The sequence below is a fragment of the Prunus persica genome, chromosome G7 (genome assembly GCF_000346465.2).
Source record: "Prunus persica cultivar Lovell chromosome G7, Prunus_persica_NCBIv2, whole genome shotgun sequence".
NCBI classification, from domain to species: domain Eukaryota; kingdom Viridiplantae; phylum Streptophyta; class Magnoliopsida; order Rosales; family Rosaceae; genus Prunus; species Prunus persica.
This window is the reverse complement of record NC_034015.1, coordinates 20,584,649-20,612,309: the sequence shown is the minus strand read 5'-3', so window position 1 is coordinate 20,612,309 and position 27,661 is coordinate 20,584,649. Positions and strand designations below refer to the sequence as shown.

Sequence of the window (27,661 nt, the reverse complement as noted above, 5' to 3'; positions counted from 1 at the left end):
AAGCTCACACGTTAAGGTCAAAGTATCAGCTCATGTCCAGCCAGCTTTCTTGCAACTATGGATGTGGGCAATTTCAGTGAGAGAACTACCTTTTACTTTCATACGACATGTTCTTGATTCAAATAATGAACGTCGTTACTACATACGAATATGGATTTATCTAGTGCCACCAGCCAAACAATAACAAGTCATAAAGGACAAAATAAGTCATACTGAGACCAAAACCACTTAAATTCTTGTTTCTTAACACATTCCCTTCAATTTCTTCCTCTTGATGTTGCTTGAGATTTCTCATGGGGTCATACTATGAAGAAATCCCCTCAAGCCCCAATTTTGACAAAAGCCAAGCACAAACTTCATCCATCTCTTCGGGAACTGTATAATGACCAAGCCTGCATCCCCAAACAAAACATTCTTTTACTTCCTTTAACTAATAATTTATATGCAAAACTTTTAACACATAATGTCTAAATCACATACCCATTGTAGGCTTTGAATGCCACATTCTGATAGCCAGTTGAACTCAAAGCCTGTGAAGATTTCTCACCAAACTTATAAGGAACCACATCATCACCTGCAATAAATCATATCAGTAAATATCTACAACAGAAAATCTGGTAAACCAGCTTAGTTAGTACAGCAGAACCTACACCAGAAGAAGATGCTAGAGCAATGGATGCAACTCCTCTTCAATGATGACATACGCGAAAGGCAAATAAAACCAACAATATCTATGTATGAGAGGTAATCATGATTACCTTTTCCATGGCATAACAGAAGCGGCAAGGAGGCAGCACGCCTCCTAGCATCATCTACTTCTTCTAACTTCTTACTCAAGGTCCTGAAAAAGAATAGGACTTGTAACTATGGACAATTAATTAAACTGCAAAACAACGTAGATGGGGTCCAGCTAAGATGGGGAGGAGAGTGTTAGAAATCAAACTTGGAACATGGAAGCCATCCGCTTAGTCCGACAACTGCACTCAGATTGCATGGGTATGGATTACCATTCCCGTATTTTCTTAGAGTAAAGCAAGTAGCAGAGTATAGGGCAGTAGCTGCACCCATACTAAACCCTCCAACTCCAAGTTTAACTGTAACAGAGAAAGCTTGACTTAATTACTTAATTATATCAAAATTCACCAACGGGTAAAAATATGCTTCAAAGTTCAAAAGTATAGGGTATTAGAACCATCCATAAACATAATTTTGTAGATGAAGCATCTAGCAAAGATTTTACTTTGACAAAAGCTACCCTTAATTTACAAGCTCATAAAAGAATCTTGAACCTGCAGAGAAGAGGGAAGGGGTATAATGATTTGAAGTTGTCTTTTCAAGATATCTCAATGATCAAGAGGAGCATTGAAATCTTTAAAGGCTTCTCTAAACATTCACAGAGACGCATTTCAAACAGAGTATATCAAAACCCGGAGAAATCATCAAATGCTAAAATCCAGAGAGAGGAACCTACTGTCATCAGGCTCTGTTGATAGCAAATTTGCAACATGTGCTGCAGAAGCATCCAAACCTTCTATATCATCTGGAGCATCTTCTGAAAGTTCTCCAACATCAAACCCTGTTTTAAATCATAAAAGTAATTAGGGTACTTGCAATGACTTTCAATTCTATTACTCTATCAGCAAGATGATATTTTCTTTTTTCTGTGAGTATCTATGAGGATGATGGTAATTAGATCAATTGTTTTTCCTTCAAACAAGATGCTGCTCGTAGATGATTAGATATTGCTGAACATACTTCATGTGGTGATACATTAAAGAGACAAAAAAACTTACAAGCAGTGGAAGGAAAGCCACCAAACACTTTAATTGGTTGAGTAGGAGCGGTTGGACAAATCCATTTAATCTGAATCATTATTTTCACCATAAATTATGACTATATCAATAATGAGAAAATTCAACTTCCAATAGTTCAAATGTAAAATATTCTTACATTTGGAAGAGGGAGGGTCTCCAAGAGCTGGGACCAGCTGCCAAAGAGAAAAATTTAAAGCTTAAGTGCATATTAAAGCAAAATGGATAAATCTCATATCAAAATATCACGTGATTCTCTAGAAGCAATTCAAAAATAGATTTTACTCCTCTTTGAAGCAGGAACTTAAAAATAAAAAATAGTCACTTAAATGAAAAACTTCCTCAGTTTCACGATTATTGTGCAGGCCTCTAAATAAAACAGTAAAATAAGCAATGGGGACAAAGTAACACCTTGAACCATTATCACCAAGACCATGTAGCCAAACTACAGTGGCCTGGTGTTTGCCTTTAGGTCTGACTACATAGGTTCTTCCAAACTCAAATACCCTTCTAACAGTTCTACCACCTGAAATCAGGTTACAATCAAGTTTAATGAGACAGGATAGCAAAGAAGAAAACCAACTGAATCTCGTATATCTCCACACAAAAAACAACTAATCAACTGCTCAATACCAATATTGAAAACCCAGGCAAATTGATATGTATAAAGGAAAGCCCAAAATCCTCATCGAGAAATGGGAAGAATCAAACAAGCATCCTGAATCTTATAATATGAACAGGGGTGACCATTTTAACACAACTCAAACCCAAAACGAAGGTTAGAGGTTAGAGCTCTAGAAAGGCCAGAAAATTGATATCCCAATATCCTGACCAAGAAAAATTGATGTACTGAAAGATCATATCATTGGTGAAAAATAATTAGTCTTTTACCAAACCAAAATAACAACCTGATGGCCACCCCTATGTATGAGTACCCATTAACCAAACTACATCAACATGAAAAAAAGGAAACAAACTAACCAGAACCCACAGATGAAGAGGTGAAGCTCATATTAGGCCCCCCAAATAAGATAGCACAGACCAAACTCCTACTGCAGCAATCGACAGAGCACAGATCCTGCAGCAAAGAAACACAAAAAAAATATTTAGATTTATCATCTAAAAGCAGTTTATGGACTAATTAGAACTCTCATAGAGCATCACAGTGCCCACTAGAGGCCCTATGTGATTTTGGCACCACAGGAAGGCTAGGTAGGTGACCAACTGACTATATTACCCAATTGATCACATAGGTGTCATCCAAGATGAAACCTAACATATTGGTCACATTCTAAGTATCTACATCATGAGATAACTGACAGATACATAGGTGTCATCACCCTCTCGTATATAATATATCTCCATTTATAATGTGTCATGTGCAGAGATGCAAAATAACTATATGAGCTAAAAATCATTTTGTATCCTTTATCATTCAAAAACCATATCAGTTAAAGTTTTCTTCTTTGCTGCCACCTAAAACCACTCACTTCTTGAGCTCTGAAACTTCACATGATGTCAAAACATATAAAGTGCACCTAGTTAACATGTTGGAGCCACTTCAAGAGCTTTTAAGAGAAGAACTTAATTTGCTGATACCTCAAACAAGCTGGGGGACAAAATTACTTTGGCCATGCTAACCAAATGTAAGAGCATTAGAAAACGAGTGTGGCCAATGTCTAACTACTTCCTAATCTCTGGCATGTAAAATCGAAGAAGTGAACAGCCGCAATCTAATAAGAAAACTAACACAAGCGCATGCAAACAATAGCAAATAAGGGCTTCTGCATGTTAGGGGAATTGTCTTCTCAAATGTCAAACAGATACACATGAGCCAAAGGGTGCTTGAATACTCTTGTCAATCATTTGGGCTTCAATAACTAGGCAATTGGAGATACCCAGTTGTGCTTGACGCGTCTAACATTGTTCCCAAACACCACATTAATCCAGCAAAAAGAGAAAAAACGAAGATCATTACATGAAATTTCTAATCTTTAACACAATTCAAGCATACAAATCGAGAACTGCAAATTAAGAAAGAAAAGAGAGGCAATAACCGTTTATGATTGCTGGGTGGTTGGGTAGCAAGTACTGAAAAACTAAAGCTTGAATTTTATCAAGAGCAATACAAAAGCTTGAAGGATATAAGCATAAAGATGGTAATTTTAAGATTATGCTAAGCAACTGGAACGTAATCAAACAAAATTGAGCATAGATCAGGAGTGGGTTTTAGGGTTTTACACCATTGCTACAGGGTACAAACCTCAATTTTCTGTGGACGCTGTCTCTCTTCCACTCTCTCTCCTTCCTCCAAATTTGAAGTTCGCATCATTTTATTTGTCGTTTTATTATCCGTCGTTAGCCTTCGGAATTCGGATCGTCTACGAGGATGTCCAGTGCTAACTTTTAAAAGCTGAGTATTCTCATCCGTTCGATTGTAATCCTTGGAACTTTTAAGTATGGGTTCCCTTGATAGCACCACAGTGTGTGCCACGTGTCCTACGAAGAGTAGAGGATTAAAATTCCAGTCTCAGTACATAAACACAAAACGTTTGGGATGAGAAGTTGCCTGCTGGACATTGGTCCCTATTCCAGCGATTTTTGGCTTAAAGCTGGTCCCACGATCTCATCTTGTCACCAACCAAACTTACCCTTCATAAATTTCCTTTTGTTTTTGGTTTTGGAAAAGAATAGTTCAACGTCAAGGTCAACTAATTTGTTTTTGGTTTTAATGATAGGACGATTATACAAATCATCATTAGGCAAGCCAATATACCATGGAGATTATGATCTCTTGCATAAGTTATTTGGTGACTTCTTGGGAATTTCAATTCCGTGACTATTAAGCATGTTTATAAAGAAGCTAATATGATTGCTGATTAGTTAATTAAAAGAGGACATGAGTATAAGAATTCATGTATTTTGTTTAGTAATTTCCCTATGAATGTAATTACTATAGTTTATTATGATATGTATGGTACTTTGATTCCAAGGGGATCTCATCTGTAATGTCTTGTGAAGAATTAGAGTTTTTATCATCTCATCATACAATGAAGACTAACCGCTTCAATCTTTTTCTGAATAACAGGAACAAAATGCTCACATTATACAAGCAGAAGAAAGTTTACCATGAAAGTAAAAACAAAAATGGTAAGCTTAAAAGAACCCTACTTCTAAGTTTTTAGAAAAAAAATATAGCCATAAACCAACAAGCAGCTAATCAATCCTGTTGATGGAGCTATCTTGGGGATATCGAAGACATTGTATTTGCATATGAGCATGTTGATGTGGAAGCATCTTTGCAATCAAATTGTTTTGCTGCCAATGCAGCAGCAATCTTTGGCCTCTCATGACCATTTGCTGGATCTTCATCTATTGCCAAAAAATCAACCACCACCATATGTGTGTCAGGAGGCTCCTCCACTGTCACACGGCCTTCAAGCATATCAACCACATGAGACATGCTAGGCCTAAGCCTAGCCCTCTCTTGTATGCACCAGAGAGCTATGAGAACCAGTTTTTTAACCTCCCTTTCATCAATACCTCCACTTTCTATTAGCCTTTGATCAACAACTTCCATAAGCTTTCCTTCTCTCATTTTCTCACTCACAGTTTTGGGAAAATACTGCCGTTTCCTTTGAGACCTGTCATTCCCTTTTTCGACGAAGCTGATGTTTCTTCGGCCTCCGATCATCTCCAGCAGAACCATTCCATAACTATAGACATCAGATTTCTCTGAAATTCCATGCTCCAAGAGCCACTCAGGGGCTAAGTAACCTCTAGTGCCTCGGATCGTTATCATAATTTTACTCTCATCTTTTCCCATTAGCTTTGACAGACCAAAATCTGCCACAACTGCCCTGTAACTCTCATCCAAGAGTATATTCTCTGGCTTAACATCAAGGTGCAAAATCCTTGACCTGCAATCATGATGCAGATAAGAAAGTGCCTTAGCAACATCAACAGCAACCCTGTACCTTAAATCCCAAGACAAGCAACCCCCACGCCGGTTAGGCCTTTCCTTTCTAGAGAAAATCCAAGAATCCAATGATCCATTTGAGATGAAATCATAGACCAAGAAACGAGGTCCTGCAGGAACACAACAATAACCGAGAAGGCGCACAAGATTGACATGTTGCAGGCTAGCAATTGCTGCAACTTCTGATCTGAATTCCTTCTCGCGGCGCTCTTCAGCATCAAGCTTTTTGACTGCCACAGGAGTGCCATCACTAAGGATCCCTTTGTAAACAGAAGCAGAAGCCCCTTTGCCAAGCAATGCCTGAAAATGGTCTGTCGCATCCTCCAGCTCTTTGTACCTAAACTTTGTGGGAACACCAGCAACTCTTCTAAGGAAACTGTACTCTATTCGCAGCTCACGGCCTTCTGATGCGTAATTTGATTCCATCAGCTTTCGCCTGCAATTGTAATGGTGTCTGATTATAAGCCATGCAAACACAGCAAGGATCACAGCAATACCTGCCCCACAAATGAGAAAGAAAGTAGGGGAAAGTTTGAGAGAGACACGAGCAACAATTATGAAGATGATGAGGGTGATAACTGATGATGCAGCTACTATGTTAGCTTTTTTGTCCTCCATCAGAGCCTCATGCTTGTTTTCAGATAGAGAGGAAAGGAAGCGTTCTCTCTTATAACATGATCCACTTTCTTTCTGTGCTGAACAAATCTACTTTTATGGTCTAATTTCCTAATTTACATTATTCAAATCAGATGTTAGAAGCGTTTCCATCCACAGATCAGCCAAGAGTTGAAATATCGGACAGTGTTCTGTACTGATGGCCATGGGTTTTATATGGACCAAAGAGAAACAACCTGGAAGTCACCTCTAATTGATTGTCTGACTTTATACTTTTTTATGTGATATATTGGAACCTCCACCCCTTCCTTTTCAGACATACACATCTTTATATTTAAGGCTTTTATCTGGTCAATTATTTGGAAATGTCTTGCAGAAGAACAACAACCAAAAAAACCCTTCTGAAATCAAATAGCCACTCACTTCTAAACCGATTCTGTTTCACAAATGAAAAGGAAAAGAAAAGAAAAAACTCTTATTATATGACTTGATGAAACACTGCCTTTATTTCTTTCTCTGGGGTTCTTTTTTCTGTTTTTGTCTTTCTCTTGTAGTTCATAGTTTTTGCTGATGCATTATGATTCACTTGTAAGATCAGGAAGACACGGTGTACAATCTGACCTAGTCATTGACCAAAAACAAATGTTGGTTTTAAATTCTTGACTCATTCAATCCCTTTAACTAAAGACAGCTGCTGTTGAGATAACATTTATATATGATTGTGGTGCTTTGGCCTTAATTGTACTCAAAACACAGTTTCCTTGATATGCTTATTTGAGCACTGACAGAATTATATTATATTCCAATGCTTGACAAAACCAAAGATTAGTTTGAAAATAGCAAGACTGCAAGACCGGGTCCTGAATATGAATAATTTATGCAGATGAAGAAACCTAAAAACAGTGTGCGAGGAAGAACAGGCCATGCCGCTGCTGATGCACCTAACCCCGGTATTAACGGGAGATTTCGACACAAAGCAACAATGTGCAATGCGCCAAAAATTCCCAACTACATGGATTCATGTGATCTTTTGCTTATCATAATAATATAAATATTTTGTAGGGTCCCTGTTTGTTTTGTGATTAAAAAAACACATAACCTTGTGGAGAAGAAAGGCCGAGGAGGGAAAGCAGAGATTTTGAGTGAGGAAGAGAGTGATCACAACATACCTCTCTCACACAAACCTAATGTTGTGTTTTGGTTTTTTCTCAATTACGTTGGATGGAATCAAACCCTTATTGAAGAGTCAAAAACTTGAATATAAATCCATCATCCATTGCAAAGAATTCAATGTACATGGTAGAATAAGGAGAGATAATTTTACAGAAATGTTATTGCTTGTTTCTGTTTTTGTCATAAGAACAATGAGTAGGCAATTGATTGAGCGTGATAAAGTTGTGTGTAAGAAAGAGGTTGTCTTATGTTTTTTTATCATAATTATTCTGATTTATTAGGGTTGTCTTATTTTTTAATAATATTCTAAGTAAATAGTGTAGGTTCTGAGTAAAAGAAAGTAAATTTATCCGACCACCAAAAGAAAAATAAAAAAGCTTTGTACTTTATAGTTGTTTATTATTATTAAGAAAGTAAGTTACCCAAAAAAAAAAATTTATTAAGAAAATGCAAGTTGCAAGTTTGCATAGAGCTGAGGAGGCAGGGCCCATGGCTAAATCGACGTTGCCCTAAAACCCAAAGCCTCCCTCCTCTCTGTCTTTCAGTTTGTTGTCTCTGAGACTGGGAGAAGAGAGCATTGACTGATAACTACTTACGATACCTGCATAATCACATGGGGAGCTACACTAACGGTGTCGTTGGAGACCAAAGCGGCACCAGCAATGGCGGAGACGGCGGCGTGGCGGTGGACAAAGGCGTCGACTTCGCCAACTACTTCTGCACCTACGCCTTTCTTTACCACCAGAAGGAGATGCTCTCCGATCGAGTTCGCATGGACGCTTACTACAACGCCGTTTTCAAGAACAAGCACCACTTCCATGGCAAGGTATAGCTCATAAGTCATAATACTCTTTTGTCCTCTGTTCGTTTCGTTACACAAATAGCTCCAATGTCCAAAAAGTTCTAACCTTTACTTAAAAAGCTTCACCTTTTACTTATCCTTAGACATTTGCTTATTGGGAATATGAGAATTTCGTTATAATATCGAAAATTTGGGATTAATTTGGTTAATTTCTTGGAGAAGGCTGTGTTGGATGTGGGAGCGGGGAGTGGCATTCTCGCAATTTGGTCGGCACAAGCCGGAGCAAGGAAGGTTTATGCTGTTGAAGCGACTTCCATGGCAGAACATGCACGTGCGGTTGTGAAAGCGAATAACCTTCAAGACGTGGTTGAAGTGATTGAGGGCTCCATGGAGGATGTTGTTCTGCCAGAGAAAGGTTTGGCATTGTTCGAATTTGACAAATATGGTTTTAAAATGTTGTTTCCATTAGTGTTATGCTTATGTGATTCTGCATTGTTGCACAGTGGATGTGATTATTTCTGAGTGGATGGGGTACTTCCTACTGCGTGAATCGATGTTTGATTCGGTAATTTGTGCACGTGACCGGTGGTTGAAGCCAACCGGAGTCATGTAAGTGTTCCCTGGCATTTACACGTTGACAGTTTTGGTAATATATGTAGAAGCAGGAAATCAGTAGTGTTGCAAACACATACTATTATGATTGTTTCCTTGTTTCTAAAGTTTAAAGTTTTTTGAATATCTGTTCTACAGAAAACCATCTCTATTTTTCTGAACACAACACTTGAATCTGTTTCAAAACCATTTGAATGCAGCCCCCATATGACAAGATTATATGGGTACTTGTAGATGGAGTCAAGCTTTCATCTCTTCTTTGTCTTTTCTAAAACCAGGGCTTAAATTGTCTTTTCAAATTGTGTTTTCACCAATTCCTTATCACTTTGTTGTTGGTCCTTAGATTTGAGTCCCGGAGTTTGCTTGGACTATGATGGGAATAATCAGTAAACTGTCTGTTGGAGAGAGGGAATTTTATCTTGAACCTGCTGCCACCACTTTTAGTATGTTAATTAGGCAATCTTCAAATGGTTTACTGATCATTTTATATTGTAATTTGGAATTAATTTGTGGTTTCACAGGTATCCTAGCCATGCTTCTATGTGGGTGGCACCTATTAGGTCTGGATTGGGAGATCAAAAAAGTAATGATTATGAATCATCTATGGAAGATTGGTACCGTTTCACAGATCAGACAAAAAATTATTATGGCGTTGATATGAGTGTTCTAACAAAGCCTTTCTCTCAAGAGCAGAAGAAATACTATCTTCAGGTGATTTCTATGATTCTCCACGAGTGTTGACTTTTATCTTTTTCTATTCATCACAGTCAGTGGATAGACTTGTATTTTATGTTGTACATTGTTGTGGGACGGTTACTTATTATTATTATTTTTACTATTTGTTTTGTGTGGAAAGTCGCAGCCATGTAGCCTGTGAATCCCCTCTGCCCCTCCCCCTTGAAATGTTTCCTTTGCTCCTTCCCCTGTGAAATTTTAAAATATCATATTTGTACAATATATGTCTTTCAATTTTTTGGTTAATCCGTGCTCCTTCTGGCGTCCAATGTCTTAAATGCATGCTATGGAATTTGCAGACATCAATGTGGAACAACCTTCATCCACATCAAGTTATAGGGACAGCTGCTACAGTCAAGGAGATTGATTGTTTAACTGCCTCTGTCAGTGACATCCTCGAAATTAGATCGAACTTTTTGTCAACAGTTACTCTTCAGAACACAAGGCTCTGTGGGTTCGGGGGATGGTTTGATGTTCATTTTCGAGTAAGCTGATTAAACATCTCTTTTTGTTTTGGAGTAAAAGGATTCTTCAATATTTGCTCGCTCAATGTAACATGAAACCTATCCTGTTCTGGTGTATCAGGGAAGAAAGGAAGATCCAGCTGAGAAGGAGATTGAGTTGACTACTGCACCTAGTGTAAATGATGGCACACACTGGGGCCAACAGGTTTATTCTGCCAAAAATCTTTTGCCTTTTGCTTTTAATAATTGTCAAGAAATCAATGTGAGTCTTTGATTACAGCATCTAAGTTTCGTCTGTGTTTGTCTCCCTGTTTTATTGAACAGGTTTTCCTCTTGGACCCTCCAATTCGTGTCAGTGAAGGGGATAAATTGAATGCTTCTTTCTCAATGAACCGCTCAAAGGAGAATCATAGATTGATGGAAGTTGAGTTCAGCTGTGAGATTAGACAGTATTCTGGTGAGTTACTTCCGCCGTTCAGAAATAGATATTTCATAGAATGACCGGAACAAGGATCTTTTCCACCAGCATACTTCTGTGAGACTGGGTTGTCAGATGTAAACAGTCTAACAAATCATGTGCAAGTTTTGTGGGAATTTTGCAACAGGCTTTGCAGCTGTTTTGCTATACTCGAATGTTCATTATGTTTTAATTTTGTGATATTTTGGAGTTAAGTTATGTCAATTTCATCAGAATAGGCCTTTATGTTGACCTTTACCTCCTTATAGTAGTTTTGCAGTGTCATACTGGAGAGCATTTGAACCCTTTTTAACCCCCCTCCCTCCCTCCCTCCCTTTATTTTTTTGGGTTCTGTTTACGATGCAAATGTATTATTCACATTTTGGTAAATGTCTGATGAAATGTTCAAAACAAAATATTATGTCTGGGGTTGAGAAATGATGTGGTTGCTCTTCTTAGCTGATTGTTATTTTTAGGTAACTGTTGGTCACAATTTACACACAGTTGTATATACAGTTTCATCAGAATGGTATCTCTAGTTCATGAAAACTGGTATCGGATTTTGCAGCTCTGGTCATAATGACAGATCATTGAACCCTAACTTGATATGACTTTGACTCAACTGCAAGCAGATAAGCACTCAAACTGAATAGTTGTAGTGTTCCTATCCATTAGTTGAAAATGGCTAAAAATAAACAAGTGTGTTACACATGACAGCCTGCATAAATCTCTATTCTTAGACTAAAATAAAGTAATTTGACTTTTTTCATCACATTACATGCGCATGGTGACGTGCATGCCTTTAATTACCCTGCAAGCTGCTTTTAGGCCAAGTTGACATCCTTCCTTGTATGTATTCTGTGACCATTCGGGAAATCAGAACATTATAAGTTGATATTTAATTGTCAAACCATATGCTAAAATAACTGGCTAACCTACCTCCCTGCATTTTTGGCTCTGCAAGCAAAGCTGTTAGCCTCGATTTCCAGGCTTTCCTAAGTTCGCAAGCTCCATTAATATAGAGTATTGTTTTCCTCTTCCTCTCCTCCACTATAAGATCTCGTAGCACTTTGGCCTTCCCTTTTGTATATTCCTCATCATTTATCTGTTCTTCTTCTTCTCCATCGTTTTCAACTCTCTGTTGGCTTCTTGTTCCCCAATAACCCCGAAACCCCGAAGAATGCATCGATCATCAAGCACTTCTCGAGCCTCGGAAGAGTTCTTGGTGAACTTCGCACCAGCATCCCTGGCCCTGGCCTCATCTCCACCTCTAAAAACTGCAGCAGCTTCTGAAAACTTGCCTGTGTATAATGCAAATTCGGATCATGCTACAAAAAAGGAAATTGCTCTGCTGCATCATAAGTCGTCAGGAGGAGAGAATGTCATTCACCTAATTCCCCTTGTTTTGGTTCTCTGCGGTTTTATACTTTGGATTTTCTCTCATCCAGCTAAACTGTAAATGTGATGATATGCACCCCATGTAACTTAAAATATGTCTTCTCTAACACAATATTCTTCCCTCTCTCTTGCAAGAGGGTCGATAATATTGCAATGTAATCACTATCACGAAAGAAAATGAGACAATCATATTTGCTTGCTTTGATTTCATGGGTTTTGTTTTGTCTTAGATTTATCTTACCAAACACTTCTTAACATCAACTAGCTCTTAGCGTAGTGGTTCGGAAAGTTCGAAAGTAGAATCCCAAAAGGCTTCTTAACTAATGTTTGGTCAGTACTGTATAGTACAAGGCTAATTTGACTTTGGATGGGCTTGGACCAGGCCCAGCATGTGCCCAACTATCTCTTCAATCTCTCAACCCACCTCCAATGCTTGCAAGGGTGTTCTTGCCATTTTCTCACCTGGGGCAATAATAGCAAGGAATGCTGTGGAAATCATGATATAAGTACATTGCAGGATGCCCTATTCATTCATGCCTGCCATACATAAAGAATGAAACAAATGAAACAGAAAGGTGACAGAAAAATGAAATTAATAACAATTTTGTGTTGGTTCAACAGCTTTCAGTGTGGTTCATATGGCTCATTTTGTGTGTGTGTGTCCTATATATATATCAAGAGTCTTTTGCTTCCAAGCAACAAATGAATATATCATCACATATTAGGATATGATTAGGAGGCTGGCAAAAAGCGACATTCCAACTTTTATTAAAGAAATAAAGGATCCAACAAGATTTGGCACTTTATTTATGTATTAATTTTTTAAGGAAAACAAGTTCTTGACCTGATTATTTGATATGGCGTACAACATCAAAATTTGGAAATTCTTCATCCAGGCTGCTCCTAATATCCAAGCCAACATTACAACTCTAATTACAAGACAAAGTTGTTTTACAAGTAACCATGTACACATTAATGTCCTGTTTGGGTCGTGTCACGTATTGCCACCCTTTATTGAATTATAGCAGCACATATTAAGGGGCGGCAATGAAAATAAAATTAAATTGAAGGGCAGTGGAATCCTATTTAAAAGATACAAACAAGTAGTAAGTACAACTAATCTAATCTTGTCATATATATTCTCTCTCTCTCCCCCCCCCTTTAAGTGAGGGGGGCCAGAGGGCTTTGTTTTCCCAGTAGCTATCTATCCACATTGCCAAATATGTGGTTTGGCGTGGAAATAAAAAATAAAAAATAAAAATCCTCTTTTTCAAATTTAGAATGTAATGCGAGTACCATTAATGATAAAAACGACAATTCGTTGATGAATGAAGATAATTAGGCAAATGTCACTACACAGTCACATGAGCACATTCAATTGGATAACAAACGCGTCACCATCAATTTAGGCACCCATAAATATCTCTCAACCGGTTTATTAGGAAGTAAAATTACACAATTTTGGATCTAAATTGCTCCCATAATACTTTTAAAAAAACAAAAAACCAAATTGGTAGCTTTTGATGTTTTGTTTATGTGTGAAGCTTATAACATAATGTGGTTGTTGACATGTTCTTCAGAACTGGTCTCTAGTCAAGACCGGAAATGATCGTATACATTTCTTAAATTGTTAGCCACCACCATGTTCAATTCAAAGTAAGAGAACTTGACCTACATATATATATATATATATATATATATATATATTTTTTGGTGGTCTTCTTCCTCAGTTGGTCTCCAAGAAAAGAAAAACCCACGTGTCCAAATAAGCTTTTCAACATTTTTTGTTCAGAATTTTCATTAAGACAATTTTATTTAGAATTGAACCTCCCAACAATATGGCATATGCTATATATGATCTACAACAAATGTTTTTATAAAAAAAAAAGGATATTTTCTAATGAGAGGATGATAATATACTAAATTAGAACTCGAACTCATGATATTTTTTAGGGGAGTATTTACTTTAAATTATTATGCTAGTGGGTTCTTTAGAGTTGATTTCTCTCTTTTATTTTATTTAAAATAGAAGAAAAATAAAAGGAAAATAGAGAATTCATTCTCTTTCGCTGCCTTTTTGGATGCCAAATTCGAAGCATGACATTTTTTATTTATGAAAAAGTATTCATTTAAAGAAATTAGACAATCATAAATTCGATATCCAAGTGAATCTTTACAAAATTCCTTTAGATGGATAACCATTCATTCACCCATATCTCAATTTGGCATACAAGACACACAATTCCACAAGAGAAGACAACGTGATAATCCGATAATTATTAGCTCGTGATAATGCAGTTAAATAATATTTATTCAGTAAACTGTGATTAATGGTATTTATCTTTCCAATATTACAACAATGCCCCAAGTTCGACTCTATTTCTTCTCCATTAATAAAAAATAAACATGATTATTTGTTTTTGCGTACTTTGAAATTTGACTTAGAATCACTATTTTGACCTTATACTTGCAAAGACAAATGTGAAGGAGTTGTAAACTGGAATTGTACGTGCTTGGAATTTACCTAATATGGATAGATATGTATCATATGTTGTAGGGGGAATATATATCCATAGCAAAATGTACCGTTAAAATACAAAACAAAAAATTGATAAACCAAAAAAATAAATAAAAAGGAGGAGAGGGTATGCGTAGTGCACACCCATGGTTTACCATGAGATTTAACAGTTAATCCCCACCTCAACAAGCTATTCTTGGGCAGATGGCAACTTGGCACAGAAACCATGCCATATTCGTTGCTTATTAAGCTAAATATTTGGACCTTTTAAATACCCACAAAAATTAATTTATTCATAAAAACAATAAAACTAAAACCAATACAACAACAACAAGAAGAATCACAGAGTTCAAACTTTTTCTGATAACCAATTCCTCTCCGAATTGAAAAAGGTCAGTGAAACTCTCTCCATTTACGTTTCTTTTAATCCTCTCTGCATTTAGATTCTTGATAAAATTCTGTGCTTTGTAATCTGTGTATCTCCTTTCAGTTTAATCTTCTTCTGGATGAAGATAGGGAATTGACAGAGAAGTTAAAATTTTGCTTCCTGGGTCAAATCTTTTTCCTTCACCCAACTGTTTGTTTGCGGAGAAAACGCTGGAAAATAAGAAGAAAACATTGGGTCTCTATTTTGTTTGTTTGGTAGACGGTGTTAATGAAATTGGGTCGATGAAACTAAACCATCTACTTGCCTTAAGCTCAGTTGAGTGCTAGTTTGAGTTTTCTCAGGTCTTAATCAATGGAAAACTTAGGAATTCAAAGTTTGGTTCTTTTTATCTTGTTGCATTTTCCCAGCAGCAAAGCAGAGCATAAGTTTTGGCAGTCTGATTTGAATTTCTGATCTTTTTTCAATTTTCTTCCTTTAATCTTAAACGAAAGGAATCCTTCAAGTGTTTGAATTTTATGACTGTTTGGTTGTTTAGAAGATGCAGAGAAAAATTGAAAGTGTATATTGTTTTATTTTATTTCCGACTTCCAGAGAAGATACATATGGTATCTTATCTGTTTGCTAAGAATTCTCTATACAGATGTTCTTTTTATTGATTTACGTAGTTTCAATCATTCCATCACCAATGATCCTCACTCTTCCTTATGAGATGTCGAGATTATTATGAATTTATGATCTTATTTCAAAACTGAGACTCTTCTGTATTTTAGATTGTTTGTCTTGTGTCTTACGTTAGTTTTATTGTTGAAACAGGTTTTATAAAGCATATAGCATCATGAGATTCAAAAGTGGAAGCAGCGTGGAAGTATTGAGCAAAAAGGAGATGCCTTCAGGCTCCTGGTGCTGTGCCAAGATAATCTGTGGTAACGGCCACAACTACACTGTTAGATATGATGGATTTGAGGGTGCCTCTGATCAGGCCGCTGTCGAGAGGGTACCCAGAAATGCAATTAGGCCTTGCCCTCCTCCACTGGAAGTGTCAGAGAATTGGGTTCCTGGTGATCTCGTCGAGGTTTTTGACAACTTTTCTTGGAAAATGGCAACAATTTCAAAGGTTTTTGGAAAGCAGTACTTTTTAGTCAGGCTACTTGGATCCTCCCAAGAATTTAAGGTCGGAAAATTTGAAATCCGAGTCAGACAGTTTTGGCAAGATGACAAATGGGTTGTGATTGGAAAGGTAATGTCGTCTGACTATATTTGCCTTCAGAATATCTTTATTTACATTTTGCAGTTTTATGTGTCTATAAGTTTGAAGTGTTTATTGAGGAGCTTGTGTTCAATATACTTACTTTTTTGGTCTCTGTTTTTGTTTTGCTTTTTTTAATCTGCATCGTGGACACTTACTGAAAAGAAAGCATGCATTAAGGTTAATCAGTAGTTGTACAAAATTTAGCATCACAAATGAGTGATTGATATAGACTCTAATAGTATAGATGTTTCATTTTGAACGTTTGAAGTTGGAAATTTGCTTTGGCTGTTGGAATTGTACTGACCAATAATTTAATGTAGTGCAGACCAGAAAATAACTTCCACTAGATGTCTTCTTGTTTTAATGTGCTTATTTTTTTTTTTAACTTTTGAATGCAGGGTTTGAACAATTATGAGTATGGAAAGCGTGGTGAAACTTTAACTCTAAAGTACAACCAAAGTTCTTGTCTCAAAGCTCAGAAGAATGAAACGCACGTTGCCTCCTCTCATAATCTGAAGAGAAGATCGCCCTACTTGTATTCCCAAGATGTAGCATATAATGGATCTGCTGAGAAGTTTAGAGCTGTTGAAAGAGAGGGCAAGCGTCTCCGAGTAATTTCTGCTAATTTATGCACATTTTCTGAACAGGTAGATGTTGCGTTACCAAGACATATGCAGGGTGGAAAAGAAATACGTGCTTCTCTTAACAACAGAACAACTGTATTTTCTGATGTGGATATGGAAAGAAGGAAACCAAGTGGTGACGTTGGGTGTTTCTTTGCTGTTAACTTAAGGTTGAATGATGCTGATAGTGTGACATGCTCTGTTGGTAGTTGTAGTATCGGTAGCAATGATTCCTATAAGTCACCTCCTCCTGTTTCTGCTAGTTCTACTGAAGATTTTGATGATCAGTTATCTGATGCTGAATCTATTTGTCAATTGGGATATGAGGAAGGAAACTCTCTCCTTCCTGCAAAGGAAGAATTGGCGGCTGAGATCCATAGGTTAGAGTTGCATGCCTACCGTTGCACGATAGGGGCATTACATGCGTCAGGACCTTTAAGTTGGGAACAAGAAGAATTGGTGACCAATCTTCGCCTTTCACTCCATATATCAAATGATGAACATTTAATGGAGCTTAGAAACTTAGTGTCTGGAGATAACAGCATTCATATTAGATGACAGGAAAACTGGGACCATGTCTTTTGATTCATGTTTTTCTTCTAGCTGTAGAATCTGATGAAATTTTCTTTAATGACCTTACTCCACTGTAAGAAACAAGATGAGATGTTTTGATATCCTGTTATTCTTAGTTACAACAAATAGTTGAAACTCAATGTAGTACAAACTTTTCCAAGTATGCATTTTATCAAACTCATCTTTGTGAATCAATTATTTTCTTTTTGTTTTTCTCTGGGATTGTACTGAGAAGCATATCGTGATTAAGATGTTCAACATAAACCTTACTATAGGAAGTTTTGTAAACATGTATTATGGATGCATTTTGCAAGTAAACGACTGTGCATGTGCTCTTAAAAAAAATCTGATTTACATTTATAGTGTGTATCTTTTCTCCTTCTGTTGATTTGTGAGGCTGATGCTTGCTCTTAGATTCCCTGAGTCATGAGAAATATGTTCCATGATTTATAACAAGTCAATATCTTGATTGTCTCCCAATCATTTGGAAGTCTAAGAAATTTCATTTGTGGACAATATTAATGCTTCCCCTGCGTTTTCCAGGGCCGAACTAGGAGGCTTGTCGCCTTTCTTTCAAGTCTCCAAAGATGATCTTGGGGCTTGCCAGCTTTCTCTCGGTCTAGACGCGAGGGTAATTATTATAGGACAGCTTCTGATTCTTCTTTTCTCATTAACATATCTGGTCTCTTCATTCTTCCATGTCAGGCCACCTGTGAGCCTTAGATAACTGTTTTGCTGAAGGATGTAAGACAAGAATCTTGTGGCTGACACAGGATGACCTGAGATGTGGATGCTTTAAAGGTTTTATTTCAAACCTTTGCCTCAGCACATCCGCATATAACTTATTTGACTTGCTGATATCTCTCTTATTCTCAATCTGCTAGAAATTTATAATGTGAACGCAGTTGCATTTCGTGACATTCTTTGTTTATATGGTTTACTGCTGTTTATATTTGGTTGTGTGATATTCTCTTTTTCATTTAGGCGGGGAAGGTTATAAGTTTATGAAGCCTAGTCAAGGGTCTTTCAATTTTAAAAGTATAGTTCAAAATATTGTAATTTTCCATAAGCATGGGCAGTCAATCTATTTTCAAGCTTAAAGTTTCCATCAAACAGGTAAACATTGTTAATTAAGATGTGTGATATTGTCCAGAAGTTTTGTATTGGGAGTGGTTTCAAACTCTAATCTCTAATCTGCAAACCAGGAATGAATTTGTCAACTCTCTGGGTGTAAGCAGTAAGAAGATATCAATGTCCTGATTATAGGCCTCTGGACTGCCCTACAGCTCTTGAATTCTTTGTGATGATTGCAGTATTTATAGCATATCACAAACTTTTTGCTTGCTCCTGGTTGACACAGATTGTCAGCCATATTCTTTTACTGCAAGTTTTGAACTGAGGTAGGCAGGAGAGGGCTATACTGAACACAGAACACTGAAGGAAACATTACTCATTTCTCCGTTAATACGACATTAAACTCTCACTGATCTCAAATTAGTTTGTTTTTGTCCTTATTTATTTTCCATGGAAAAATAGTACTGGATTTGGATGTCCTTTAGGTGGAAATATTATTTGTTTCTGTCCATCCTTGCAAGTCGTTTCATTTCTCTATCTCACTTGTGTTTGTGAGGCTTCAAATTTTTATCTAAGCAGGCCTGAGTTCGATTTTTTGTTTATGGTTCCTGCAGCAGATGCTTTGTACGTGAAATATATATTAGCTTGGTTTGAATACCATAAAGCTGTGACTGGTGTCCACCGCCCATCAAATTTTTGAATTTGATGCAATTGTTCCAAGGATCTTGAGCATGTGATGATGACATCATATCCCTTGGAGTTGCTCTTAGCAACTCAAAATGATTCTGCTAATCTGTGCTCAGTTTGTACTTTCACCCCCTGCCATTGTTTGGTCTCTCAACTTAACATGTCCTGTCGTTAATTTGTTTTTATCACCAGAGAAGAGAAGCTGGTGTAGCTACTGTTCATGAGGAGGTTGCTTGTACTTTATTTGTATATCTTGTGAAGATTTTCAGAGCATGCGAAAGGACAACGAAGATTTTCATATCAAGTGTTTTTGAAACCAAGCAAATTCATCGTCCGTACATACAAAGCACCAATATTTTATGGGCCCCTTGAGAAAAAAGAAAACAGTTTTATGGGCCCAAGTTTAGGTATTCTTGCTAAGTTGGGCGAGGGATTCTTGGGCTTCACATATCCAATATTGGAAGCAACTCATATAAATTTGATAAGCAGGCTAAACTAACTCTAATGAGGACTCACTAACTCGACCAAGTAACCTAACCAATGTCTGCATTCCTATTATCTTATTCACAAAACGTGTTTGACTGATAGCGATGAGAGAGCTGGTCCAAGGATGACCACATGACAACCTTGAAATTTATATACGCGTCGTCCTGACTCCTGATTGATTAAAATGTTGCTAAATTTCTGTTGTTTCTTGTTCAGAGTTAGAATCTTGAAACAAAAGGGCAATGAAACAGGTGGGGGTTGTCACTGAAATGACCAACAAAGTTCCAAAGGTGTCATTCTTGCACGCAAAAGGGGCGTTTGTGGATTAACAAAATGAGTGGTGTGGTACATTTATGTGGCTCCACCAAATCCTCTGCTCTTGTCTCACTTGCATCTGTTCATGATTGTTGTTCCCATGTGATTTTGCTCCTCTCACAAATAGAGACACAGAGAGAGAGAGAGAGAGAGAGAGATGTCTCTGTGGGACTTCAACTGATTTGAGTTTAGGCTCCTAATCAAGCTTTCAATTTCCTCATCATCTTAACTAATAATATCTTTCCTCAGATGACGTGGTTGGGCGGTGCTTAAGTTCTCCCTCTTATCAGGTATCAACCTCAATTTGGACAAGAATGTTATTAGTGTAATTTGAAATATCTAACACTAAAACTTAGCTGTTTTTTTATTGCAAATAATATTCTACTTTAGCATAAACCACAAGAAAAGAAATTTAAACTCGAGTGTAGAATGAAAACCACATCCACTTTAGTCAATTTCGCTAAGTCCATATCTGCAACTTAGCTCCTTTTACCTAATAAGATATACAACATTTATTGTTATATGCTCACTTTATCTCTGTGTCTGTATATTGAGTTTAGTTTTTTGCATGCCACTTTCCTTTGGAACAGAGAACGTGTCTGTGATGTGCTGCTGTTGTAAACTTGGGATGAAAGCTCAATCAGCCAGAATTTGTTATTGGTTGTCAGCAAATGTTGGGATCTGCTTGTATCAGAGGACATTAATTCATGATATTCTGTTAAAAATAAACATTATCTTACAACTAACTTATATATATACAGTACTGAGAAATATATATATATATATATATATATATATATGGAGTTATGGATGATATAGTATATAGAAGAAGGAATGAGTGATGCATGCCAAGTTGCCAAATGGGGGCAAGAGAAGAGAAGGAGAAAATGGCCAATCATGCAAAAACAGAAAGAGCTAGGCCTTTGGTCTATGGCAGACCGACAGAGTCGCATTAATCAAGGGCAGACATTAGCCAGCTAAATTTCTTTGGCATGGCTGCAAAATTGGGAGACATTTGGGGCTGATTTAAATTCATATTAATATATACTTTGTTTGATTAGGGAATTGGGATGACTCTGTCACAACCATAGATCTTAAATATTTTCTAGGGATCTATAAAACCCTTATATTTTTTTAATTTGGTAGGGTTTGGGGACAAAAAACCCAATTCCTTAGACTAGGAGGTGGACATATCTTCCATGGGCCATGGCATGGAGATAATCAATTTAATTTCTTGTTCCTGATATATATATATTGTAGCTTGACCTTCCTGTTCTTAGGGTTCCAACGGCTACTTGCACAAAAACAAAATATGGTTCAAATAACCACAACTTTTGTTCCAAGTTTTTCTGCATTATTGTCGTTGTATTTAACCAATATTTTAGAATGTTAGCTTGACCTTTTGAGATGGAGTCATTGGAGTGTTGATTTTGTCGCCTAGCAAAGTGGGGGAGACATTGCCTAGATGTTAATGTGGGAAGCATGCTCAAGACCAAGCACAAGAGAACAGAGAAGCCTCTAATATAAATGAAAAGCTAAAGTTAATTAACCTTAAGATTAGGACATGGATTACAAAATTTATCAGGGGAAGCGTGTTACAGATTAAACAATTGGGAAAAGAAAAAAGAGGTTAAGGAAGAATCATAGGTACGTGAAATATTATATATTCTTGTTTTATGTGATTGGGGTATCGTAAAGTTGATTCTGGCTCTCTTCTCATGCCTTCTATTCAGATAGAAAACAAAGCAAAGCAACACACTTCACCAAGATTAAGGAAGGCATACACATAACATAATAATGGTTTTCTTCTGGTCCTTAACATAGCACAATTTTCAAGATAATCCTCGTGATTAGGAAGAATAATCAGATTGTAATCACCATTAATGCATGCACCAGCATGGTCCATGATGCCCCAGATAGAAAGAGGAGGTGGTTTAATTAACTTGCGAATTGAAAATTATGAGTCATAATAAGGTAATTAGGGGATGAGTGATGAGATCACATGGTTCTTGGCATGCTATTGATTCCTTTAACCCAAAAAAAAAAGGTAAAATACACACAAAAACAGAGGAAGAGGAGGAGGAGGAGAGATTTGTTACTTGTAGAGCTCCAAACCCACATGCTTCCATGGGGACCATAAGAATTCAAAACCCAAAATTAGAGCTACCTTCCAAAGAGCATGAGAAGATCCCAAAAAGTAATACAAAAAGAAAGGGTTGGTTGTCTCTCAAATCTTACTCCTTACTAAACTACAACTCAAAATTAGACACCAAAGAAACTGCAACTGAAAAGCCCTAAACCCCATAAAAAGGAGAATGTATCAAAAAAGTGCATCTGCATGCTGGCTTACAGTCACTTTGCTTAAAACTATCATTTTTCATGCCTTGGGTAGTGCATGTGTCCTTGCTTTTACTCTTGTTTCTAGAAACTAACAATACATCCAATTTTCTTTTTCTTTTTAATCTTGTTTAGAAATAATAATCAAGGCTCAAGAGTCTAGGATTTGAGCACCCCATGCTTATCACAAACTGTAAACTACAAAGGGGCACCTACTTTTTCTTATGGATATGTAAATAAAATAGCAGAAATTCTTGCATTGTGTTTGTGAGCATAGTTTTCTAATGCTTTCTACTATTACTTAGATTCATCTTTCAACATCTAGATTTCTAGTTGTAGATGTATTTTATCATACAACACTGGTTTTACTTGCAATTTAAGATAACTGTTTAAATGGAAAGGAGTTGCCCTACATTGGGTGGCTCATTCTTAACTGGTGGCCATTTACAAAAGAGCATATATATATATATATATATATATATATATATATATATATCTGCTCTAGACTTTGCCATGAAATAAGCAAATGTTAATGCATTGGTAACATACATCATACAGTTGTTTGTTTGGGTTGCAACAAACTTGTTTTCTAATCAACTGATGAATTCTCCATGAAACAAATGTATTGCCAATTAAATAGACCAAAGGAGGGTAAGGTACCCTGTCCAGGACTCAAATCAGAGACCAATTTTGGCTCTTCAATGTTTGAAAAGGCCAATGGGATTTGTTCTGTATCTCATTCTCATCTCAGGTAGATTTCACAATTGCCATCAACCAAATAATTCTTCATCAGTTGAGCACCAAACATGTAAATTTTTCTTGATGCAGACAGGGAGACAGAGCAGCAGAGGCAACATGGCTTGAGTTGAGAGACAACCAATTAAGGATGATGATATTACAAAACTTTGTAGAAACAGAGAATATACATTACATACAAACAGGAGAGACAGAGCAAGCTACCTACTTAATTGTTAGCAATTCACTAATTCCTAAGATTCATAAAACAAAAACTTACCTGTCATGCCATGCCAGGGTTAATATTTTTGTTTGGTTAAAAAAAAAAAAAAAAAAAAAACCCATGATCATGGTCATCATGGGTGATGGGGGTCAGTAACTCTAGGTTAACTGAGTTCAACATCTTTCTCTTAAGATATTTTATCTCATAAGTAAACCCAGCATTAGGAAAACGAAACAGGCAAAAACAGATAAAACAAATTAAGGAAATCGGCCAAATGGGTATTTCGGTCAATTCACTTCGAATCATACGCACACTCACACGCAAACCAATGGTATGCATAATGGTAGTAATAGATCAGGACCCTTGATCTTGATCCTGATCATGTTGGGGCAGACGTTGAAAAATGATGGGCGCACCGTATTGAGGGTAAAGTAGCATCAGGACCGTTGGTGCGTGTTGATAGGTGGGGGCCAGCCTGAAAGAGAAGCGTTGAAGTATGATGGCCAGAGCTAATTTTGCCTGCAACAACGCTAGATTTTGCCCAATGCATGTGCGGACCCCGAGCCCAAATGGAATGAAAGCCACCGGATGCTTGGCGGCTCGGGCCACGCCCTCGGCGAATCGGGCCGGATTGAACTCCTTCGCGTCATTCCCCCATATGCTCTGATCATGATGAACAGCCAAGATTGGAATCAAAAGCTCGGTCCCACGTGGGACCTTGTAACCCCCAAGCTCCACATCCATTCTTGATCGTCGGATTGTCGCGATCGTAGGCGGGTACAACCGTAGTGATTCATTTAGGATCATATTCAGCTGCATACGAATATACCGTATCATTCCACGTATAATAACAGACAGTTAGAATTATGTATTGACCCTTAGTGCCTAACATCTGCATTTGAATGTTTTATGTCAAAAACGAGTAACACAAAGCAAAAGGTGTCTCCATCAAAAAAAAAAAAAAAAAAACAAAGCAAAAAAAAGGTGGCGGTTTGGTTTTGTGTGGGAAAAAAACATGGGCAAAGAGACAAAACACGATTTTAGTCCCAATTTGTAATCCAAAGTTTGGTTTTGGCTTACCGTCTTAAGCTTCACAACATCGTCCTTGGTTGGTATGTCACGTGCTCCACACATCTTCTGCACCTCGGCACGTGCCTGTAGCTGCCACTGTGGGTGCATTGCTAGGAGAACCGTTGTCCATGTCAGCAAATTGGACGTGGTCTGTTTGCCAGCAAAGAAAAAGCTCTTGCACTCTTCAACTATGTCGTTGACAGTGATATTGGAGGAGGGGGAAGAATTTGAGGCTTGAATCATAAGGCCGAGTAAATCCTTGGGACATTTTTCATGCACATTGTTGTTGTTGTTGGCCGAGTTTGAATTCTCTCTCCTCCGGTCGATTAGCTTTATCAGGGATTTCCTGATTTCCTTGTCCAATTTCCAAGAATTTATGTTTCTTTTTGTGGGCAAAAATCTGAAATCAAATTAAAATAACCATAAGCAATATGTCATCGGTTACTTATAAAAATAAAATAAATTAAAATATGTGCATGAAGTTAATAAGTTTTAATTACCTATAACCAGGGATGAAAACTTTTTGAAAAGCCTCGGCAACAAGCACCATTTGTTGAGCTTGAAGCCTGAAAATGGCTTTGCCATCTTCATAGCTGCTTCCAAAGGCTGTTCTGGTAATTATATCTTCTGTTAGGTTTTGGAAGCACTCAGAAACTTCAATCTCCACCTCACCAGAGCTGGACATTGCTGACCATTTGTCCATCATATCTACTATACTTGTGGCCATCACCGGTATCAACAACTGAAAAGCATTCATTCATTATCATCATTAATCAATCAATTAAAGGGTAATAAAACATGATTAAGAAAGTTAATTAAGTACCTTGACATTCTCCATATGGAAGGTAGGGGTAATGATTTTTCTATGGTGAGCCCATTTTTCACCTTTGAGGCTTAGGAGGCCATCGCCCTCGAGCTGTTTAACAAGTGGGTGAGCCTCATTTTTCTCATAGAATTCTGACTTTGAAGTAAATATTTCACGGATGAGATCGGGATCAGAAACAGTGAGTCGAACTGTAGGTCCAAACCACACAAGAAATGTTGCACCTGTGAAAAAGAAAAAGAAAAAGAAAAAGCAAATTATAAATAATGGAGGAGGAGGATGGATAGTGTAGACCCTACAACAGAGAGCAAAAACAAAAGAAAGTAGGAAGAAGACAACCAAGCACAAACATACAACTTCATGTGGGAAACTCAAGCCACCCTCGGAAAACAAAAAACAAAAGAAAGAAGACAACTGAAAAACTGAAAAAGTAGATGAAAGCTTTACTTCCCGCAAAAGTTGAACATTTTCAGACTTCACTTTGATTGCAGAAAAAGGACATTAGCAAGATTATTACCATGCTGGAAAAGTTTTTAATTAACAATATGGAAGTTTCAAAGGAAAAGAAGGCTGCGGAAAAGAACAAAATTTGAACTTCAACATCAAGCATCCAAGCTCAGAAAAAAAAAAAATTAAAAAAAAAAAGGCCTGAAAAAGGCTTGAGAAGAAGTACCAAGACTAAAAACAAGCCTTTCAAAAAGCCACAAATTCTGATCATCACAAGCCAAGGTAAAGGAACAATCATGTATGGTAGAAGCTTTAAAGATTCCACCTTCCAAAAGAAAAAAATAATAATAATAATAAGAAGAAGAAGAAGAAGAAGAAGAAGAGAAGGCTCAAAAAACCATGTTAATTAATCAGTACCATTTCATCAACTTGTTTAGAACATTCAAAAAACAGCAAAAGAAAGATATGGTTGTGTGAATGCAATATCCATTAAAAAGTTTGAGACAAGAGAAAAGATGATAAGCCAAACAATTGAAAACCCAGTTGTTGAATGATGATGATGATGAGAGAGAGAGTAGGAGATTAATTAATACCATAGATTTTCTTCCAGTGATGGTAAAAAGGAAGAACTCTGGGGAGGATATTGTGAGAGGTGGAAGGCATGGTTTGAGAAGAGGCCTTGATCATCATCCCCACAAGTTCCTTAACATTTCCAATGAAGAAACGGTAAGGGGGTCCTCTGATCCCTTGCTTCCCAAAATGTTCCTCAATTTTTCTGGGCCTCCACCAAAGCAGCACTGCCATCCTTAGAGAAAAAACCAGCACCATCAGAGATATACAAACAAACTTGAGCCAGGACAAGAGCTCCTGCTCCATCGTTTCTTAAACTAATTAAGCAGCTAGCTAGCTAAGCTTAATTAATTGATCCTTAAAATGATGGTGCCTAGAGCTAAGCTAGCAGCTGCTCAGCCTCTCTTCCCTCTTCCTCCTTACAAGTGTGGAGAGCAGAGCAGCCTTTCTTTGCTTTGCTTCTTTTTTATCTGCTTTGCTAGCTTGTGCTGTTGTTACTTGTTAGTGTGCCTTCTTGGGTTTTTAATACTACAAAGCTGAGAGAGAGAGAGAGAGAGAGAGAGAGAGAGAGAGAGAGAGAGAGAGAGAGAGAGATGGTTTTAATTTAGGAGGGAGATGAGAGGAGGATATGAGCAAGTGCAAGCAAGGCCAACGGCGTAGGGGCCGCCCTTGGAATTGTAATTTGTAAGAGGGGTCAACGAGTGGGAGTGGGGATCAATTATTTTGAAGACAATGTTGCCCTTGTCTTTTCCTACTAGTATTATTATATCCCCACTTGATTTCCACTGTCAATTTCTATTTCAATTTTCTTATACTTTTCTTCGATAAACCAAATATTTTTTTTGTTGAACATTCTAATGTAAGAATGTTCCGAGCTTATAAGACGTTTTCATTATCATTTTTTTTATTGACCTTCTATCTATCCCATCAAAATTGACATTCTAATTTCTAATACACAAATTAATGCACTACTAATCCTTTTATCTACATTCGTTAGTTTTATATTATTTTCCGCATCTTTTTTTTTTTTGGGTTATTTCCCGAGGTGGGTATATAGAATTTCATCAAAATCTAAATTCCGTTTGGATGAAGAAATTGAAAATGATGGAATTTAGATTTACATCATTTCAATTTCTGGCAATTGAATATTTCAGTGTTCTGATTTATGTATGACGAATTTTGTAAATGACACTATGAAAATTGTGAAATAAAGCTTATTTTGATGAAAATTAAAGTCGGGAATTTGATGCCCCAATTTTCACGATTTTTTCTGCTCATCATTTAATAAATTACGCGCTTAAGTTGCCAAACAAGGGAATTGTCTATTTCTCCTTTTAAATTCCGAGTTATTTTCTCTCATCCAAATAGAGGATAGAAGAAAATTGGAAATTTCTAACGAAATTTTTAAGGATTTAAATAGAATTATATTCCGTCGTTGTATGAGTTCAAATCTCCCATCCCTATACATAAAAAAATAAAATTAAGAACTCTAAAAC

General features: G+C 37.1%; 5 protein-coding genes across 18 annotated transcripts; 2 read left to right on the top strand and 3 right to left on the bottom strand.

Moving 5' to 3' along the window:
• Window positions 12–4,180, bottom strand: LOC18770362 (acyl-protein thioesterase 2). 2 transcript variants are annotated; one of them, XM_007202298.2, is made up of 10 exons: window positions 4,075–4,180; window positions 2,793–2,889; window positions 2,223–2,337; window positions 1,951–1,987; window positions 1,794–1,863; window positions 1,472–1,576; window positions 944–1,094; window positions 759–841; window positions 481–574; window positions 12–392 (listed from the first exon to the last, which is right to left on the bottom strand). In XM_007202298.2, exons 1-10 carry the CDS (start codon window positions 4,141–4,143, stop codon window positions 305–307), a joined length of 909 nt encoding a protein of 302 aa, XP_007202360.1. In that variant the 5' UTR covers window positions 4,144–4,180; the 3' UTR covers window positions 12–304. The 2 variants fall into 2 exon arrangements, with proteins under 2 accessions (XP_007202360.1, XP_020424732.1); XM_020569143.1 differs by lacking the exon at window positions 4,075–4,180 and adding an exon at window positions 3,869–4,046.
• LOC18771411 (probable receptor-like protein kinase At5g20050) lies at window positions 4,821–6,547 on the bottom strand. 2 transcript variants are annotated; one of them, XM_020567835.1, is made up of 2 exons: window positions 6,370–6,547; window positions 4,821–6,226 (listed from the first exon to the last, which is right to left on the bottom strand). In XM_020567835.1, the coding sequence occupies exon 2, from the start codon at window positions 6,214–6,216 to the stop codon at window positions 5,050–5,052; it is 1,167 nt and encodes a 388-aa protein (XP_020423424.1). In that variant the 5' UTR covers window positions 6,217–6,226; window positions 6,370–6,547; the 3' UTR covers window positions 4,821–5,049. The 2 variants fall into 2 exon arrangements, with proteins under 2 accessions (XP_020423424.1, XP_007203329.1); XM_007203267.2 differs by having other exon boundaries at window positions 4,821–6,546.
• LOC18770150 (protein arginine N-methyltransferase PRMT10) lies at window positions 7,995–11,086 on the top strand. The gene is made up of 7 exons (XM_007204336.2): window positions 7,995–8,404; window positions 8,603–8,795; window positions 8,884–8,989; window positions 9,514–9,703; window positions 10,027–10,212; window positions 10,313–10,396; window positions 10,516–11,086. The coding sequence occupies exons 1-7, from the start codon at window positions 8,192–8,194 to the stop codon at window positions 10,690–10,692; spliced, it is 1,149 nt and encodes a 382-aa protein (XP_007204398.1). The 5' UTR covers window positions 7,995–8,191; the 3' UTR covers window positions 10,693–11,086.
• Window positions 14,505–19,488, top strand: LOC18770706. Of its 12 annotated transcripts, none has more exons than XR_002272705.1 (5): window positions 14,505–14,956; window positions 15,766–16,189; window positions 16,600–17,283; window positions 17,941–18,198; window positions 19,089–19,488. XR_002272705.1 is itself a non-coding variant. In XM_020569329.1 (5 exons), exons 2-4 carry the CDS (start codon window positions 15,788–15,790, stop codon window positions 17,986–17,988), a joined length of 1,134 nt encoding a protein of 377 aa, XP_020424918.1. In that variant the 5' UTR covers window positions 14,505–14,956; window positions 15,766–15,787; the 3' UTR covers window positions 17,989–18,028; window positions 19,089–19,488. The 12 variants fall into 12 exon arrangements, 5 of the variants coding, with proteins under 5 accessions (XP_020424918.1, XP_020424917.1, XP_020424916.1 ...); XR_002272704.1 differs by having other exon boundaries at window positions 19,086–19,488; XR_002272703.1 differs by having other exon boundaries at window positions 17,941–18,797.
• On the bottom strand, window positions 23,359–27,213 carry LOC18769533 (cytochrome P450 734A1). The gene is made up of 5 exons (XM_007203612.2): window positions 26,189–27,213; window positions 25,149–25,372; window positions 24,826–25,067; window positions 24,335–24,725; window positions 23,359–24,067 (listed from the first exon to the last, which is right to left on the bottom strand). The coding sequence occupies exons 1-5, from the start codon at window positions 26,469–26,471 to the stop codon at window positions 23,609–23,611; spliced, it is 1,599 nt and encodes a 532-aa protein (XP_007203674.1). The 5' UTR covers window positions 26,472–27,213; the 3' UTR covers window positions 23,359–23,608.